Here is a 21,055-nt window from a genome sequence, read left to right on the forward strand (position 1 = left end):
AATAACTGCTAAAAATAAAGGCTCAAGTGATCCTCCGTTATCTAAATTCATCAGAAGTCTGCATTTTTTGAGTTTATTCTAAGAAATTGGCTCTCTCCTTACCAAAGAATTCTATATATGGATCTGTGCTCTCCTGCAGTCAATATCCTGAATAAATCATTCATTTCCAGGATTTTAGTAATTGTCTGAGACTGACTTTTATAAAAGAATATATTAAATTTGACTTGACCACTTATTTTTAATTTCTTTTATATATTTTGTTCTAGAGCCACTCTCCCCCACCAACCCCCATCTCTAGAAATCAGAAGACCAAAGTAACATATCTTTGCTTTTCCTCTGAAAATTCCTTTTTCAGTCAGTAAGGCAATATTTATGAGAATTTGAGTGTCTGTAGTATTGCCTTGGATCTACTGAGACAATTTTTAAAAATAGAAGTCATGGCTTCTGCTTTAACAAATTCATAAATCAACTATTAATTTACTAGAAGTATCTACCACATCCTGTGAACCAATAGTTGTCCTCCTACTGGATTTTGAAATAACAAACAGATAGTCTTGTTTGTGAAAAATGGGTATTAAGATATATCTATTTGATAAGCTGTAATAGTGTGCCAACTGTGATAATAGTAAGAGCTATGGAAGAGAATCAAACACAGAGGCTTCACAGGAAAGGGAAGATAACACACTAATGACCACAGTACAGAGTGTGCAATGATGAGTTCTATGGGCCTGGCATAGAGAGTACAGTGGGTGTTGGGTGGGAAACTGGGGGCAGGATGAATTCCAGTTAGAAAAGGGGGAGCCAGGAATTGAGAAAGATTTCCAAGAGGAGGTACCATCTGAACAGAACTGTGGGGGACAACAGTACTGAGTATGAGGAAAGCAGCATTCTGGATATGAGGAAAAAATGTAAGGTGATGGGTATGTGTAATTAAATAGATGACAGTAGGATTTTCTTTCACAGTTTGTTCCACCTCTCTCCACTTTTAATCAGTAAATAAAATATCATTATCATTGGACTTGTTTGGAAGTCATTTAATGCTAAGAGCCACAGCCAAGTAATATGATGCATGGCATTTTTGGTTGAAAGGTGATGCCAGCTAGCCATTGAGATGATATGATTATGTTAAGATTTGCATTCATATGGATATTAGACTCCTGCTGTTCACCTTGGCCTGCTACGGGACTCCTGGAGAGTTCCCATTGGTTGGGGAAGTACAGTAGGAGGGAATTCCGGGGGGAGGAACTTGCTCTGGGGTTCCGGGAGAACCGTGTGTGGATCGGCAATCTTCCCGGATTCCGGCGCGTATGGGCATTGGCGGCAGTTTCAAAAATAAAGTTTGTTCCTGCTTGAGTGGCTTGTGATTTTGTGCCCAGCCAGACTGTGGCAATTTAACTCATTTTTCCATTCACATTTTGCTTAAATCAGCTTTCAACAACTTCACACTGAACTTTAAAATCTTCCTTATAAACTTAATCCTATATTTTCCTTTATCTCTTTCACTGGCCCAATATGACATTTTTAAAATGTGATCTTATTTTTAGTTACATTACTTACTTTTTAACTCTCTGGCATTCCTAAAATGATACACAGAATTCTGACAGCAATGACAGAAACAAAGTATATTCTTGGGATAATTTTTATTTGCATTTAGGGATTTTGCATTTTTCTTCTTGCTTAAGTTTTTATTAATAGATTTAATTATGTGAACAATTTAAGATCTATAGAAAAATGTAACGGGCATACTGAGTCCCATATATCATCCTCTTACATAGTTTTCCTATTATCAACATCTTACTTTAGTCATGAAAGTGTTATATTGTTTTGATTAAGGATTTAATATTGATATATCATTATTAATTGAAATCTATCATTTATTCATATTCCCACTTGTTCTTATTTATTGATTTGTTTATTTATTTTGTGTAGTAATGGGTATTGAGCCCAGGGACACTTTACCAAGGAGTTACATCACTAGCCCTTTGAATTTTTTTACTTTGAGCAAGGGACTCACTAAGTGGCCCCACGCTGACCTTGAATTTTCAATCCTTCTGCCTCAGCCTCAGAGTAGCTGGGGTTACAGGTGTGTGCATGGTTCAGATTCCCTTAGTTCTTATCTAATGTCCTTTACCTGTTACCTATCTAGGACTCCATCTACTATACTGTCATGTGTATTGTGTCTCCTTAGGCTGCTCTGGAGTAAGATAATTTCTTAGGTTTGTTTTTATTGTTCTTGACCGTTTAGAGTAATATGGGTTAGGTATATTTTACAATATTCCTTTGAGGTAAGGAGCCATCTTTATGACTTCATAACAAGGGTTTGTGCTATCACTATGATTTATAGCTGGTGATGTTGACCTTGGTCCCCTGGTGGGATTAATGCTTGCCAAGTTTCCTTTCTATGATGAAGGTCCTTGTTCACCTCTCCCCCTTTCCATACTGTACTCTTTGGAAGGACATTGCTCTATTCAGTCTGAACTTAAGGAGTGGGAAATTGTTCCTGTTTTTGTTCCACATTTTTGTTCCTTGAAACAAGCTTATGAGAAAATAAGGAACTCAGAGAAAGAGTTCTTGTACATCCTCCCCCATTTCACATGGAAGGAACACCCTGCAGTTCAAGAAGATCAAGTGATTTTGTGTGGTCATGACACATGAGTGGAAGACCATGTTAGAAATTACATGTGCTCTCCTGTGCTTTGTTCAAAATACAAATTTTTCTGCCAACCTCAACCCTGGCTTTCTAGGTGTTCCTTATTTTTATATCTCTTTACATTCTGCTACTTTCTTGTTTGCAGTTCTCTCTCTTTTATAGTTCAGAAACTTTAAAAATTTGTCTTTGTCTTCCCTGTTTCCTACTCCTAAACATCATCTACATAGTAGTTACTTAATTTTTTGTTATAATTAGATTTCAAAAGTCTGATCAGATCTCATTGATGTATCTAGACCATCAGATGATTGGTGTATGCAGTTTATGTGTGTTTTCATATAGATCCTGAATTTGTTATGTTCCTTTCATGAATTTAAATACATCATGAATTTCTAACTAATTATCATTCAAAACATTTTAGAACCATTTATAGCCCTATCTCCATCTTCAATGATGGTATATTCCTTCAAAATGGTATATTCCTTCATTCTTAGATGACTGGCATTTTTCTCCCAAGGCAAGAAATTTCTTCTTTCAGATCAAATGCCTCTTGAAAGAGGGGACAATATTAATAAGACAAATCTGAAGTAGGTACAACAGACTCAGATTTGTAGTTTTTAATTATGGGTAATAAATTAATACATCTCTCATCAGTTAATAGACTAATTTTGTTCAACCCTACTCCAAAATAATATTATTTTTCTGTTTCATGAAAAAGCTAAACGTATTTGAACCCTGGGATCTATCCTTATATCTCACATGGAATCCAATATTCCTGGACACTTTTTCAGCTAGCCATTGGGTCATCATTTGAGGCCCTGGAGACGTTGTAAACACCATTTGATGTCCTAGTGCAGAGTTGGTGAGACCTTGCATGTGCTCTTTTTTTTTTTTTTTATAAGCTACACATGACATTACAATGATCTTGGCAATTCATACATTTGAATCAATTGGGGTATAATTTCTCATTTTTCTGATTGTACAGATTGCAGAATCACATTAGTCATACCGTCACCTATATACATACAGCAATCATAATTTCTATTCTATTCTGCTGCCCTTCCTATCCTCCCCTCCCCTCACCTCTCCTCCCATCACTTCTCTCTATCCAATCTAACTTGCATGTGCTCTTATGGTCTTCGTTTTGGGTGACAATGTTCATAGTACAAATTAGAGAGAACATTGTGATTATGTCTGCATGTCATCCCAGTAAGTGTACCCTATGAGCTTGTAGTACCTGTGTGTTTATGTGAGGTGCTCAGGAGGCAAAAAGACTGGCCATTCAATTTAATAGAAATCTGGAAAGGAAGGAGAAATACACTTCAAACAATAGATCTCAAGAAAATTATGATCTTTTGGGGGCTTTCGTTGTATTTTTCTCTAAGTCATTTTGACTTGAAAGTCATTTTGTTTTTACTCTTCAATTTCATGATAAGAATACAGAATTGTTTTCTCAGTCCTTATTTTCATGACATAACTAGTTGATGTATGTCAACAAAATAAAAATAATAACCTTTTTGTTGAATTATGCAGTCAATGAAGTTTTTCTCATTTCTTTGGAAAGACACTATTCTATGTGTGCTCGAATTAGAAACTAGAAAAAGTGAAAAGCTGAATGACTGGATCATATTTTATCACTAAAACACTCAGTCAGAGGTCCTTTGAATTTTGAAGACCAAATACTAGAAACCACAATGGCATTTGACAATCCAATTGGTCCTAATGTTACAATGGATCACATTTGATATTTAATTAAATGTGGTAACAAAAGTTCTCACATTGAGAGAACTATTCAATATGCCTAACTATCTAATAATGAGTCAGGTATTTGCAGTGTTTCCATCAAACAATTATGATTTTTGTCCTAAATCGATAGCTTTCTGTCTGCCCTTCCCTATATAAAGGTGGTAAAATTCATCAGAAATTTCTGTAACTTCAAAATCTAGTAACCAAGATATCAGATTAGAATACATAGTATTTCCATTCTAGCTGTTTGGATATTTTGGGGTCTCACATAAATACAAATTTTATACCTGGTTGGATTTATATAATTTTTTTTTACACCTACATGTAGGCTGTTTTAGTCAGCTTTTCATCCCTGGGATCAAAAGACCTGAAAAGAAAAATGTAGAGGAGGAGACATTTATCTGGGGCTCACGATTTCAGAAATCCCAGTCCATAGATGGCTGACTCCATTGCTCTGGGCCTGAGGTGAGGCAGAACATCATGGCAGAAGGTACTGGAGGAGAAAAGCAGCTCACAACATAACCACCAGGAGCTGAGAGAGAGCTCCACTCACGAGGAACAAAATATAAACCCCAAAGTCATGTTCTCAGTGACCTACCTCTTGTAGCCACTCTCCACCTACCTAAAATTACTGCCCAGCTAATTCATATCCATAGATTAATGCACTGATTAGATAAAAGCTCTCACAAAGTATTCTACCTCCAAACTTTCTTACATTGTCTTATTTGTGAGCTTTTTTTTTTTTTGTAATTATCTCTTATCTAACCCATACATAGATGTATCTATATCTCTACCCATACACATATATGTACATAGATATATACTGTCTATTAGTATTGGGTAATGCATGCTCATTATAAAAAGAAAAACAAATAGTACAAATATAGATAAAGAAGAAATGTGTTATCACTCAGAGGTAACTATAGGTAGCATATAGGTATCTATGAATGCATATGCCTATCCTCATGTACATTTATTATCTTTTATAAAATAAAAATACAGTGCATGTAGTTTTGAAATAATTTCACCTACATAATATATATTTTCTTGTGAATATATGTTTGTTTAATTGTCTCTTAAGTAAAATTCATTGATGGACTTCTCATACAATCAGCTTTCGGGCTAATGTAAGGATCAGGAAAATGTAACTGGGTCAAGAAGCCAAGAAGCAGAATTCATGTAGAGTAAGTGAGAAGGAAGCAAAGAAGCCTGGCCCGGAAACTTCTCTCCCTGCAGAAGAGGTGTATAGGACCACTTCTTCCTTTAACGCCTTTTTCTCACAACCATTTATACCACCTGAGTAGAATTTGCCTGGGCACTGTCATAGGAGATGTTTGAGAAAGTAACTGGTTCTTCCCAAGGGAAGGTTCTGCCTTCCTCGCAGTCATAGTGATTGGTTGAGTGGGAAAGGAGGTTTGTTTTTGTTGATGGAAAACTTGAAGAAGCTTGATAGAGGCTACACTCAATACACAGTGATAGCAGGAGCAATATCAAGAAGAGGTTGCTTGTGCCTTGACACTATGAGGTTGGTAATACCAGTGGTTGTTTCAGACAGTCATTTCCCTGGTTCTCTTTCTGGACTACTGAAAGGTGGCAACATGAGAAATGCATTTTCGTTGCCTTTTTTTAAACCATTGGGAGAAGTTTATCTCAGAAGAAAACCACCCCTGTCCTGCTGTCCTTTGCAGCTCTAAGCCACATTGCAATGTATAAGCATAGACAATTATTAAAGTATTTTGATATGTTGATGAAAATGTTAATTGTATACTACAAGGAAGAATATTACATTTCTAATAAGTTATAACTACTTCTCTTTCAGAAATAGATGACAAAAGGGTGACCAACAACACACAAGGAGAAGTAAGTTTTCCCAGATTTTGTGAAAACGTGATAAAATTTAAAAAAAAATTAGCTTGACTTGATTTGATATAAAATATAATGTAAATTGTGATGTAAAAACTATTTAGGTTGCTTTTCCTGACTGAACAGTAAAATGAGGTCATTAAAATCTCTGCCTCTCAGTTACCTCAATTCTCTGATTTTCTATGGAATGACAAGCCTTGCAAAAACTTCAAAAATAGGGCTGGGGTTGTGGCTCAGCGGTAGAGCACTCGCCTAGCATGTGCAAAGCCCTGGGTTCAAGCCTTAGTACCACATAAAAATAAATAAAATAAAGATATTGTGTCCAACTACAACTAAAAAATATATTTTTTAAAAAACTTCTAAAATAAAGTGATGGTTTTAGTGATAGAATGTAGTGCCAATAATTTAATTAATTGAGTGATTATTTATGAGCAACAAGGGGTAGGGCCAGGCAATGTCAGAATCCTAGAGGAAGGAGATGTTCTTCTGGAGTGTGGAGCAAATTCAGCCCCAGGGCCAGAGTCTGGAGGGAATGAAGTCTTCTCAACCTGGGCGAACAGAACCTAGGGGTTCAGCAAGAAGCACATTCAGCTAGCTTGAATATTGTAATCTTCTAGTCCCTCCACATACACCTGTAGGAGTTCAGATAGAAAAAAGGAAGTGAGGCTAGTTGATAGTATAGAATATACAAAATAGGAAGGAAGCAGGAAACTTGTGCCCAGAAGTGGAGCAAATATCAAACTGAATGATTTGTGGACTTAGTCAATTCCCATGATTACAAGTAGGCATACAGCAAGACCCAAAGAGGAAAATGTAAAAAGACAAAATCCCAAACAGTATCTCACAGGATTTTCAAAAGTTTTTAATGAGGGAGTAACTGTGAAAACTAAGCACTTATATAAAGTCGTTATTTTTTATTACATAAGTTTTTACTGCTATGTTATTAAACAACAAAAAGGCACTTCTGCAGAATTGATCTTCTACTCAATCTTTGAATATGTGTATTGAAGAAGATATAAAAGAAATTCCAGAGGTGATTGCTTCACAAAATCAACCTGATGTGACTGAAATAATAGAAGTGCCCCAGAAATGCCAATCAGCCACACATTTAATGTTAATGTAGTCATCCTTCCTGCACCCATGTATAATAGACTAGTTCCAAAAAACAATTCTGGAGAAATTTACTTGTACTATTTGCTCACTTGATGAGCAGTTGCAACTGTGTGAATTTTTTACTTTTTAATAGATTTCTTTTGCATTAGGTAAATATCATCATCTTGATTAGTTTGAGGGCAATTACATTTTTATTTGCACAAAGAAAGTTGCCTCATAAAGTCAACTTTATGAAACAGTTTTAATGATTTTTTTAAACTCTGTATATCATGTTTTCTAATATGCAGTGAAAAAGCAGTCACCCAAAAGTGTCTTATAACTATGATTTTCAAAGCAAAAAAATAACTGCTTTGAATAATTCAGACACTGAAAGTCATTGATTAAGACCCCTACCTTTATCACATTATAATATAAATCAACATGCTATTAAAAAGGAGTAGCAAAGTTTAGTAGCAAAATCTGATTGGGTTATAGACTACATATATTTTTATTAGAATAAATAATATTATATTTATTTTACATATATTTCTATATCACTGTGGAATGGTGGTTTTGACCCTGAAATGATTATTCTAAATGCAAATCCTGTTTTTAATAACTTAATCATGATCCAGTGAGTTTAGATAATGGTCTTATACAGCAGTTTTGTTAGCGAAGGGCTTACCTTTTAAACAAACAAAAGAATAATACCTCAACATTATAATTTCAAATAGAGACCTTAGGATGAACGTGTCAACTCAAGAGAGTAATGAATTGCTATTACTTACCAAGGATCCTCATTATGCCTCCTGAACCACTCATTAATTCTATGAACACATATTATTATCCCATGGAGTATAATTTGTCTCAAAATTCATGTTTTTCTCTCAAGTGGAAAGAATTAGTAACTTAAAAAATGCTTTTGAAGAAAGAATTTGCATTTAGAAATGATAAAAATAAGAAGATATTTCAGGGTCAAAATCACTTTTCATAATTATATTGAAATATATATTATATAAATGTTACTATTTTAATAAATGAAATATACACATATGTATGTATGTATATATACTATAATCCAGTTGGATTTAGCTACCTGGATTCTCTTGTTTTTTGACAACAGGTTTTGAACCCAGGGATGCTCAACCACTGAGCCATATTCCCAGCCCTTTTTATTTTATTTTTTAAAGATTTTTTAGTTGTTGATGGACCTTTATTTTTTATTTATATACATGTGGTATTGAGAATAGACCCACTGCCTCACATTTTAGGCAAGCGCTCTACTACTGAGCTACTACTCCAGCGTCTGCTTTTTAAAATTTTTTAAAATTTTGAGACAGGGTCTCATTAAGTTGCTTAGGGCCTCATTAAATTGCTGAGGCTGGCTTTGAACTTGCGATTCTCCTACATCATCTTTTAGAGCTGCTGGAATTACAGGTGTGTGGCACAGGCTGGGCTGAGATTCCTTTTTAATAGCATGTTGGTATATGTGTTTAAAATAAATTAATCTTAAAAGAGTAACTTTATGATTGAAAAGGATGAATAACTTTATTATAAAATAGAGCCTACAGCTTCACATATAAGCCTGTGAAATCACTGAACATGTATAATCAATCTCATTGACTAGAGCTGTGTTTCTTGGTATGGATGTCAAAAAGCTCTTTAAAACATGGTACAGTGTTTAGTTCCCTCCCAGGTCTGATGGCACCATCATTTACATCTTATGCTTTTACTCTTTTCTCTTTTCTCCAGTCACAGAATACATCACCTAAGCAGAGGAAGCAGAGTGTATACACACCACCCACCATGAAAGGTACTGTTCAGGTACTGTTTTGGGGTGTACTGAGTGTTGAGGTTTTCTGTTCTCAGGACCATCCATTCCATCACAAGCTGGATCTTGTCTCATCTCCACAACTCAGTGATGCAATGTTCAGTAAGATGCTGTTTAAAAATGTGGTTCCACCAAGAGTAAAATAGGTGGTTGAAGAAGCATTAACTAGGAATCTAGAATCTTAGTTTGGAAATTCAGTTTTTACAATAATGACAAAAATTTTTCTTTTACCTTTCCTCACCTATTTTCTTTGAAGGGATTTTTTTCCATAATCTCTAATTATTTTTGCTAGTGTTGACAGATAATTGTCATCTCCCACACTACCCTCATCTTAAGAGAATTCAAATAACTTGAATTTGAGAGAGATTTGAAGTAAAATATGGTTTCATTGCCTTGTGTTGGAATCAGCTTTAAGAAACCCAAACAGCTGTTTGCTGTACTTGTAGCAGCTGTTGAAATAATAACGAAGAATCCTTTTCGAATTTGGGCATTTTTCCAGAATTTTTCCTCAAAATTGGAACTGCTAAAATAATGTCTAAGTGCATTAGTATTTTGACTACCATCAGTTCAGGGAAGGTGTCTTTAATTTCTCACACCAAAGTGTTCCTGACATGAGGCGGAGTCCACTGTACCCAGTAGCTCATGGTCCCCTCTGGTGCTAGGACTGCTGGCTGGGTGTTTCATCATACAGTCATCCAGCTTGGTTTTAGCTGCATGCAAGGCCAGCCCAGCAGCTTCCCCTGGAGTTTGGAGAGATGTCTAAATTGGGAGTGAAATTTTCCACTCTATTCTCTGTAGATTTGGGGACTTTTCAGGGAGATGGGATATAAATGGACACATTATTAGATACTTTCAGTAAATTTCCTTCCTGTATAGCTATTAAACACCATGTTTACTTGTGTGTAACTGGTAAATAATACAGTCATCAACATTTTTTTTATTCCAATGTAATTATTGAGAGTACTAAACATTCCTGTCTGAAGATAAGTATAATCATTTTAAAGATATTTTCCCCATTGTAAGTGATTTAGTATTTTCAAGACACATCAGTTTTGGCATGAATGGGAAACAATGAAAGATATATGTTCACTCATTGAATTATTTCCTCTGTTCTATTTTGGGTTAGCTTAAGCTAAATAAAGTAATCCTGTTCCCATGTCCTCAGAGAATAATAGTTTCTAAAGGAAAATCTTAAACTCAAAGCTCTAAGGGCCCATTAGCTCTCAAATATCCTAAGAATGTTGGATCCTAACATTTAGGGATGTTAATTATACTGCACAGTTTTCATATAACCTTGTACTGTCGAGTGCCCTAAGATTGTTCTTTAATGATAATCATCTAATTTTTCAATAGGCTATCAGGGTGTTGATACCAGTCATTTATGTCATTTTATAACCAGTAAGTATCTTTTGTGATTCTTATGACAAAAGAGAAAGCAAAATCCATGTGCTTTATTCAGTCAATCCCTAAGAGCTAGAAATTAATATTTCAAGACAAAAATTAAGCAATGGTAACATATGGTGCCTTGTGAGCACAGTAAAAAGATTTGATCATAAGAAAGATGACTGAACAAAGAGAATATTATGAGATGCTGAATACAGCAATACAATTTCTCTGAAATGTAGAATTCTTAAAATTACAGTGTGAGATACAACTATTGAGAATAGAAAAAGGTTACTGGGAGAGCAAGGCACCAACACATGTGATTAACAGTTTTGAAAAAATTTGCTCTAACAACAAGTCTGGTAGAGCTTCATGAAGTATCCCATTGGTAACTGGATAGCAAAAACAAACCAGAGAAACAAGCAAAGCAAACTAGGTGGACTCATTCCTTCTGTCTTCATAAGCTGTAGGGAGTTACTAGCACAGAGATCAGGAAAGATGCTACTCCCACCTTTCACATTAATCTTATAAACAGACAACTATCTCCTAAGCTCATTTATATTTCTCCCTCTTAGTTTCTATAGTCCTTATGGTTATTTTGAAAACAGGAACATGTGTAGGTTACCTCCTGTGAAGTGAGCAGGTTTCATATGAAGGTATAAATAGAAAGAAATAAATCAGAATTTCCTCTGTGCTCCTTAAACAGGCACAATCTTAAGTTTAATATGCTTATGACTCCCAAATGTTTTTCTCTAGACCTAACATAGCTCTTGAACTCCAGGCTTCCATTTCCAACAACCTACTGAATTTCTACACTTGAATGTAATTAGGCTTCTCCAATTTATATGTCCAAAACCAAACTCATTGGTTCTTTTTCTGTCTTTCCAATCTCAATAAATGATCTTTAGCTGTTGAGATCAAAACTCTCGCATATTTCTTAACTCCTCTCTCTAGCCCAGTACATTCTCTACTTTTGATAACTAATTTCAAAATGCATTCCTCATCTGACCACTTCCATCTCCTCCACTGGTACCACCTTGTGCAAGTCACTCTTCTGTCTCTCTGGGAGGACTTAAGTTGCCTTTATACTGGTCCCACTGATTCTGCACTTGCTTCTCTACAGTCTTGTGCCCACATAGAACTCAGAGTACTGACTTCCTCTAACTCATCTATCGGATCACAGCATTCCCTTATTAAAACCCTCCATAGCATCCTGTCACATTGAGAAAAAAAATGTAAACCCAACCATGGCTTACCAACCCTGGAATGACCTCATGTGGCTCTCCTCTTTCACATTATCTCCTTTTAGCCTTCCCCTTGTTCACCAGGGTTCACCCTCATGCCAAACACTTCTGTCCAGATCATTTACATTCTCCATTTTCATTGAAATGCCTGTAATACTCTTTTTACAGAGGCTCACAAGTGGCTGGGATTAGTGCCATCAGGGAGGCCTTGCTCCCTGGACAGCCTCTCCAGCACAGAGTGGATCCTTCCATCATCACTGTCCACACATGTGCCTTGTTTTCTCAGTAGTGTCCATCATGATGGACATAGAGCAAGGTGTTATGATAATAGCTTTGAGAATTCGTACCACCTTGCGTAATGCCTGGCATGTAGCAGGCACTCTGCAGATACATGTTGAAGAGCTGAGCCATCAATAGCTGGGGTATTGAGTCATACCATCATCTACTAGAAAGTGGGGACCATTTGAACCTTCCTTTACTGATGCTCACATTGGTGACTCTGCTTCTGTTTTTCTATTTTTAATTTTTCTCCATTTTCCTCTTTCCTGGTCAAAGAAAATATATGATTCAATAATTTAGTGGGTACTGTGGCTTGGATGAGTTCCCCCAAAGATACATGTGCTAAAGGTGTGATCCCCATCAGTGACATGATTGGAAAGTGATGGAACCTTTGCGAGGCAGAGCCTAGTGGGAGCTCTTTAGGTCATTTAGGGTGTGTCCTTGAAGGGGATATTTGGACCCTGGTCCCTTACTCTCTCTCATTTGATAACTTTTGATGTCTGAAGGCCAGAGGTGAGCAATTTTGCTTTAACATGGACTCTCACCTCAGGTCCCAAAGCAAAGGGCCAACGAATCATGCACTGGGACCTCCAAAACTGTGAGCCAAAATAAATCTTTTCTCTATATAAGTTAATCATCTCAAATATTTTGTTAGAGTGATGGAAACCTGCCTAATACAATTACTACTCAGAATTGTAAATCAGTTAAGCTAGAGTCTTAGGAAAAGTCACTTCAATGAATTACTGGAACTACTGGGTTATTTCTTATCTTTGACTAGGAAACTGGTTCCTGGGTCATTTAATTTGTAGCAGGTGGTAGCATTTTATAACACAAATATGGCAAGATAAGTAGAAGGATGTGGATAGGGCTTTTGTTCTGCTGACATGTCTCAGATTATTCTGCACATTTACTCTTAGAATGTAATAAAGGACTTAATACTTGGTCTGGCCATCTTTCTATGATAATATTATAGGTACTCAGCCTTGTAAAGGAGATCAAAGCTAACTAGGGTAATTATCCAGTGAGGACTGAATTTTTTTCCCCACTGTTTCGCTGAAACTGGCCATTTTCGTTGAATATTCTAAGGTATTAGGCCTGGGATAGAGTCAAATAATCAAAAGCTCCAGGTGATTCTACTTCCACTGGTCTAAAGATTGACCAGATTCAGATATCTAATTACTTATTGACATGTTTTCTTATGTTATAGGTAGATATTTTTACCAAGTTTTTACCCCAATGGCTAGGTCTTTTTCCTTCTCTGAATTATGGAACCAATTCCCCAACTGAGCAGCAAAGGAGACTTTTATTCTCAGTCAAGAATAGGAGAAGTGAGAGATAAACTTATAAATCAACTTCCTGCTTCCTGAGGGTCAGAGAATACAGATATAATCACTATTTGTGTATGTATGTAAAGACAGATATAGATATATAGCACAAAGAAATGAGGTGAGAGATAGGGTAATCAAGGGGAAAAATCTTCATGTTTTGTATTATAATGAAGTTAGAGGTTGTCCAGTGGTCACTCTGGCAGCCATCTTAGATCCCACTTGTTTCAATCAGTCCTGATTGAAGGGAACTTCTGGCCTTCAGACATCAAAGACAAGGAAGATTAGGTGGAGTGAAAATTTAGCTACCCAGGCAGTATATCACCAGGGCAGTGTAACAAGAATTTGTGGAGATCAAAGAAATCATGGGATCAAGATCATGGTGTTCAGAACTGATTTTTTGATATTTTCCACATCAAATCAATTTCTCCTCTGGTATTCCCATTCACAGGAAGAGGAACTTTCATCTGCCTCCGTTTGGGAAGTCTCTGTCAGCCCTATCTCTCTCTCTCAGACTCTGTCACAGTTTAGCATAAGACTTGTGGATTGCACGGCATTGACATCTCTTGGGTCTGCCCTCTAATCTCATCTTCAATGCCATCCCCAAATTCCAAGTCACACTTCTCTCTTGGTCACTGTCCGTCCAGTCTTCCTCCTTGCATCTCCTGTCTGTTTTCTACACTGTGGCCAGAGTGAACTTTTTTAATACATAGAAGTGATGATGTCACTTCTTTGGTTCAAAACTTCTAATGGATTTCCATTTATCCTTGGATAAAATTTCTGTTCCAGAGAAAGGTTTACAAAACTTCCTGTCTCTGGTCCAATCAGCCTCTCCCCAATTCACTCACTAGATTCCAACCACACTGGCATTTTGTCAGCTTTCAAATCCACCAAGCTCTTTCCTAAATCAAGAAAGGTCTAGTCAATATCCTTTCTTTGGCTTAGGATGACTGTCCCCTTCTTTTTCTCATTCTTCATCTGGTCAACTCCACTCATCATTCAAGTCCTGTCTTTAAAGGTGAGTCCCTGAAAGCTTTTCCTAACCTCCCAGACTAAACTCCCTGCACTTAATAAATTCTCTATTGGCAGAATTCTCTCTAGAGTTATGCTCTCTCCATAGTTCTTTTATTGCAAGTAATTACAATGTCCAATTCTTTGTTTCATGTTTATCTCCTACTAGCCCAGAAGCCATCTATATTGCAGCAGTGACAATATCTATTTTACCCACTACCATGCCTGCCGGGCTGAACAAAACACATGGAACATACGCAGTGCTCATAAGTATGTATTTAAATCATTTAAGAACCTACATTCAACACTATTATTGGCTAAAGAATTTCCTGAGGATATCTACTTTCTTTCTCCAAAGTCTGTTAGAAAGATCTCTTTATTGAGGTCCCTAGAAATGTGTACTCATGGATTCTTGTTCTACATCATGTTGTTATTTGTGGCAAATTTTTAAATGACAAAGATATAAATATTTTAATACATCTATCAGGCTCTTGTCTCACCCTTAACTTTCTTTTATCCAGATTAAAATATATTGATGTCAATTATGCCTGCCACTCAGTCCTATTTCATTTATTCTTAATGTCCAAATAAACTCCATTTTGCCTGTCTTTCTAGAAGTGCATCTTTCAGAATCAACCTGATATTGAAAGTGTAGCCTGACCAGAACAGAATGGAGGTTTCAATTATGCCTGAAATTCCCTTCATCCCAGAGAACTTAATTCTATAAATGCAGATTAAAATCTTATTTTCTTTTTATGGCAGTAATGCACATTATTGACAACCAGTGAGCTCACTATAAATTCAAATTTCTTTGCTTTCTTCATGTATTGTTTTCCATATTTACCATTTATTCCTCACTTTAAATTTATTAGTCTCCCCCCTACCCCACCCCCATACCAAAGGCAAGTCAGTACTGTCATCCCAGTGGGATTTTCTATTGTTAGATTCAGGCTGTGACATCAGCATGTAATATTTTGTATACTGAGTCTATCATTCATTCTATTTTCAATTATCTCAATAGTGTATCTTCCATGGGTGATAATAATAAATGTATGAAACAGCAGGACTAGGACACAGCTTTTCAGCACCTGTTTTCCTCTCTAGTTGACACTTATCTTCTTGAATGCCATCATTTAATTAGTTACCAAGGAGACTTGTCCTACCAGGACTCTGTCCCTTCAAACCAGAAGTTCTCAAAGGCACTTTTGTTAGACAGGTTGTTGTATTTTAGATACCTCGGGTTGTCCACTTTGTTTTTCCATCTATATAAATGAGTTATAAATTTAAGATGTACATTATGCATAACAGGAGAGAAGTTGATTTTTATAGAAAACAGACTTTGTTTTCCATTACTCTGTGTAACATAGTGCTTTATAAGTATATAAGTAGAAAGTGCTGAAGATGATCAGAAAAATGGCAGTTGATGACGAATGCTCATGCGTACTTCTCTGGTGTTTGTTTATGTGGTGGTCAGTTCCAGAATTTACAGAACAGTCAATTAAATTATTGTTGGATCACTTGAATCATGTTTTCAGAAAAGCAAAGTGGATTTGAATCTTGGGACAGGAAATGGCTGACTCATTTACACCCAGTGTGTGTGTGTGTGTGTGTGTGTGTGTGTGTGTATGTTTTACTGGAATTCAAATGCTGAAGAGAGCAAAGTAAATGCAATTGATTTAAAAGGAAATCTGAACATTAAACAAAACAGCTGACTGAAAAACTGCTTGGTATAGCAGGGCCTGTTGTATTATATTACCATTTTTAATGTGTAGCAAGTCAGATGTTTGATTTATTTTTGAAAAAAAATATTCTTCCTCTCATTCTTTGCAACTTCTTGTAAAAGAAAATTTTAGTTGTTTCAATGTCCAGAGATTATTCTTGCGGTATGTTAGATAGATCTATGAATGCTTGAGACATTTTAACTCCAGAGTTTTGAGATTCTTCCTCCAAGGAGGGCTGTGCTTCTAAAATTTTATCTTAATTCAACTTCTTTCCATAATAAAGCAATAAATACAATCAAGAAATAACTCGGAGAGGGAATCACACTGGCCCAATTAGATGGCAGACATAGTTTTCAGAGGGTGGGTGACATCAGCAAAGGTGGGACATATGAGGGTACTGAAGGGTAGTCTTCCAGTCGGGTCATGCTGCTGACCCTGGTAATTTCATGGGACTCAATATGAAAGGACACGGGCTTTGAGGGACAAGTGGACTGAGGTACAAGTGGCCATCTTTCAAGCTCTAGCATGTACCACTTACTAGCTGTGACCTTCAGAAAATCAATGAACAAACCATTCCATCCTCCTCCTCCTTTTTTATTAGTACTAGGGACTGAACCCTGGCTTCCAACATGCTAGTACTCTGCCACTGAACTAAACTCCCAGTCCCATCTTTCTTCTCTTATTGGTAAAATGGAGACGATACCTGCCCCACAGGATTACTCATGAGACAAACTGAAACAAAATAGGTAAAGGTCATGCTCACAGGCACACACATGCGGGACTATTTTGAAGGATTATGTGAATCCTGATAGAGAAGGAGGCATGTGGCTCTTTTATTATTTCTGCTTACATCTGCAGAGTGGAGGCATGGGATTCAGGGGAGAGCTGGAACAGAGGTCAGAGTACTTGAAAGAGAATGAAATCTCTGCTGCATCTTGGGCCTCATCACTATGGGAACTGGAAAATCTGGTTTAGAGGTACCTGGTCCTAGAAGCATGGGGATCATCAGCCCTGCAACACTTATCTCTCTTTTATTTAGCTCAGCTTCAGGCAGACTTGTGAGATTGCCTTTGACATTTTGCTTGCTTTTAAGCAAAAATCCAGCTTTACCTTCATTTTACCTTGCTCCTCCTCTTGGACACCATGTCCCTTAAGTCCCAGTTAATCGATGTTTGTAAGACTTCTGTTTCAAAAACAACTTACAAAAGTGCTGGCAAATGGTGGATTCGGGGTACTAGTGTAGATTTATAATAAATATTTCTTGCCAGAGGGAAGAGCAGAAAGCTACATCCTAGAAATGCAGCCCATAATTAGGCAGCCCAGGTAAGTTGACAGCAATAATTGAGTTGTAACCAATTCACTCTTTCTGATTTCACACTTCTTATAATTTTGCCTCAAAAAATCCTCAGAAGGGATCCCCAACCATGCCATCCTGCTCTCATTATCCCCTGCTCAGGGAAAATTAGCTTCTCATCAGGCCACCTCCAGGGCCACCCTGGATTCCTTTTTAAAATGTTTCAGTCACCCCATGGGTGTTCCACAGGTATTCATTACATTTGCCTTTGTAAATGTTGTTTTTCTTTTTTGTCACTGCTATTGTTTTGTTTTGTTTTTGTGCTGGCTCAGTTTATTTGTTCTGCTGGGTGGGACTTATTTATTCAACTCAAGAAACATTTAGCAGATTTCTAGATAACAAGGAACTTTCTAAATATATACAAATCTTGTTTCTTAAAAAACCCCAAGTATGCTCCTATTTCTAGATGAACTTCCTGTGCTTCTCTTTAATTTTATCCAAAGTTAATCCTTCCTCACATCTTTGAATGTAGAGGGTAGGGTCGGGCAAAGAGAGTCTAGAACATCCCCTTCTTGGAGCCACTGAGATGTCTTTTTTTTTGTCTGAGAACAACCTTGAGAGAGAATGAAGCAAAAAAGCAGCAAGGATGAGTAGACTTCATGTTTGGAGTGTCATCATGGATTTTTAGGTTAAAACGAGTAAAGAATCTTGAGATAAGTTGGATTGAAATTTGGGAACTAGTAATTTAATTAATTTCATGTGATGCCACTTCAACATTTGAAAAGGAGACCATCGTTTATCAGTATAGTTCTTTTCATTTGTCTATGTAAACTTATGTAATAAAGTTAATCTTATATTTACATCCCTCAGAAGAAACAACATTCAACTTCTTAAATTGCTTCCTATTTTAGCGTCAGGAGAAAAGAGGAACATTTATTTTTGATTGGAGCAGCTGAATCATGACCCAGTGTCTTGATTTTTCTTTATTGTGCAAATGGCAACATTGAATTTTGTAAGCACTAAGAATACACTGCCACAAATTGAAAATGAGCCTCTGCTTTGAGAGATGCATTAAAGTGGTGTGGCTGCAGAGGTGAACAGCAATCCCAGCCCTCTAGGAGATCGGTCTCCAGAAAGCACCCCACAAGTGGTAGAGCATGCCTGATAAATCCTTCAGTGGGGATTTACACAAAGTTATCAGGCTGTGAGGAGACTCACAGGCAGCCTAGTGGACAGGAGGGAAAGACCACTTTCAGATCACAGAAAGGACAGTCATATTTACATGTGTTAGAGAGAAAACTACCTGGAGAATAACATTGAAAAGGGAAATACCTGGCTCACACCATTTATTATTATTCTGTTCATGCAAATTGGCAAAGCATTTAAGATGGTGCTGTAATAAAGATAAATAAATCCTGCATGGACCATCACAAAGACCTTTGCTGGCAGGCAAAGTATAGATAGGTCCCACTAATGGTACTATATGGACCTCACATTCTAACACTTTTAGAAATCCTTGTGCCTTTGATTCTGTTTGAAAATTTCTGGTTCACATCTTTGACTTTCCTCTTAATAGGACTACATAAAACAGTAATATTCAGCTTGAATGACACATTTTAAAGATAAAAGTTATATTTTAGAACATTTCTAGATTTAGAGAAATTAGGAAAACAGTACAGAGTGTTCCCATATACTCCATACCTGGTTATCCTCATTGTTTATATATTAATATGGTATATTTGTTATAATTAATAAGTCATTGACAAATTATTGTTAACTAAGGCACATATTTGTATTTATTGTATGTGTGTTGGTATTGGTTCACTTGATATTCCTTTTCTATTCCAGGAGCCTATCAATGGGTTATGTTTACACTACTGCTTCTCTTGACTGTGATTGAGTTTCTCAGACTTTTGTTGGTTTTGATGACCTTGAAATTTTTGAAAGTATTGGTTATGTGTTTTCTAGACTCTCCCTGTATTGGGAGTTGCCTGATGTTCTTTCTCATAATTAGACTGGGATAAGGGTGTTTTGGAAGAGAAACCACAGAGACAAAATAACATCCTAGTCACACCAGGTAAAGGTCCATACTGCCAACATGACTGATAGCCTGACTGAGGCAATGTTTTCTGGATTCTCTTCTACAAGGTTTCTTTTCTTTGCTCCCTTTCCATCCTGTGCTCTTTGAAGGAAGTCAGTATATGTAATCCAAAACCTAGTAAGTTCTGTCCCACCTCTTGGAAGGAAATGTATGTGCACAAATTTTGGGGATTTTTATGCCCAGGAGATATGTCTCTCCTTCCCATTTATTTCCATATTTGATCACTTGTTTTTTTATCATTATGGATACATGGATATTTATTTTACACTTCAGATTATAAGCCAAAACTACCTTATTTTGTTGGTCAAATATCACCAGCTTTGACCATTGGGAGCTTTTCCACTTGACTCCTGAGTCCCTTTGATGTACTCCAGGAATGTGAGGATTTTTGTTTGCTCATTTGTTGGTTTTAGCATGTCCTTACTTTCTGGCACTACAAGATACTCCAAGCTCTTTTGTATCTTCCTTGTCCCAGTCCTAGAATCAGCCCTTCCTCCAAGAAGTTCTCAAATTACAATTTAATTCCTATTTGAGATATTATACTGTAAAATACATGTTTGCACCAGTATGTTTGCTAAAATTAGGGCAATCTATCTCTTACTCTGCAAAAAAATATATATGCGCCATATCCATCAGTGTAAAAGGGCCCTCAGCATGCTAAAATGTACACACACCACTCATATTAATGCTAATGGGGTTTCTGGTAAGAAAAAACAATATCTCAGAATGGAAAGATGCTATTATTATGGGCTTGCCCTCCTTCATTTAATGCCTAATTCAGTGTCCCCTGATGCTTTCTGGGACAAGATTTATGTTGCCCCTTTAGATGCAGGGAATCAGTAATAGTCTTGCAGCCTTCTTGGAAATTGGCTGCTGACTTTATTCAGAGATTTTTAAAAGTAACACTTTATACCCGAGTAGCGCTTCAACATATGTAATATGATTTTTTGTATAATATATTTGTAGAATTAAGTGGAATCTTTTAGAGGAAAGTGAAACTCAAAGGAGAGCAGGGTTCCCATGTTAAATGTCCTTCCCATTTATTAGGCTAATGTTAACACAAGCCTTTTCTCAGGGTGTCCTATGAGATTCTGTTGGAATAAAAATGTTTTTTTTTTTTCATTTGCCCTCATTAAAATTCAGAGGTCCTCCAACCTTATAACGTAATGGTATGTTTTTACAAGATCTTTCTATACATTTCTACAAAATGCTTGGTTTGTATTTAAACTCATATGCATCTGTATTTTATAACAATGTTGTACTCAAACCCAGCTTGCCTTTAATCTTGTCTGTCTCCAATGCCATTCCCTCCCCAAGTGGCTGACCATATCAATCTGAATCATTTTACATTCCTTCAAATATTCCTTTAGAGTAAGACCCTGGAAATAATGTGCAGGGCTATTTTTGATCTTGGCTGCTTCATACCTGGCCCTGGCTACCCTTACCTACTGCTGCTTATTTTTTTTTTTTTTTCATGCTGTAGCAATGTTAAGTTGCATTTATTTCCTTGAAAATAAT

General features: G+C 36.5%; 1 protein-coding gene across 2 annotated transcripts in view; it reads left to right on the forward strand.

Moving 5' to 3' along the window:
* Positions 1-21,055, forward strand: part of PPP1R1C (protein phosphatase 1 regulatory inhibitor subunit 1C) — a gene marked incomplete at its 5' end in the record, with an annotated part of 123,995 nt that overhangs the window by 58,648 nt on the left and 44,292 nt on the right. For both annotated transcript variants that reach the window (XM_081262267.1, XM_081262266.1), the window contains 2 exons: positions 6,213-6,253; positions 9,101-9,161. In XM_081262267.1, the coding sequence (XP_081118393.1) occupies positions 6,213-6,253; positions 9,101-9,161 (102 nt within the window). The remainder of the gene's footprint in view (positions 1-6,212; positions 6,254-9,100; positions 9,162-21,055) is intronic.

This window comes from Spermophilus citellus (assembly GCF_964194105.1).
Source record: "Spermophilus citellus genome assembly, chromosome: 11".
NCBI lineage: Eukaryota > Metazoa > Chordata > Mammalia > Rodentia > Sciuridae > Spermophilus > Spermophilus citellus.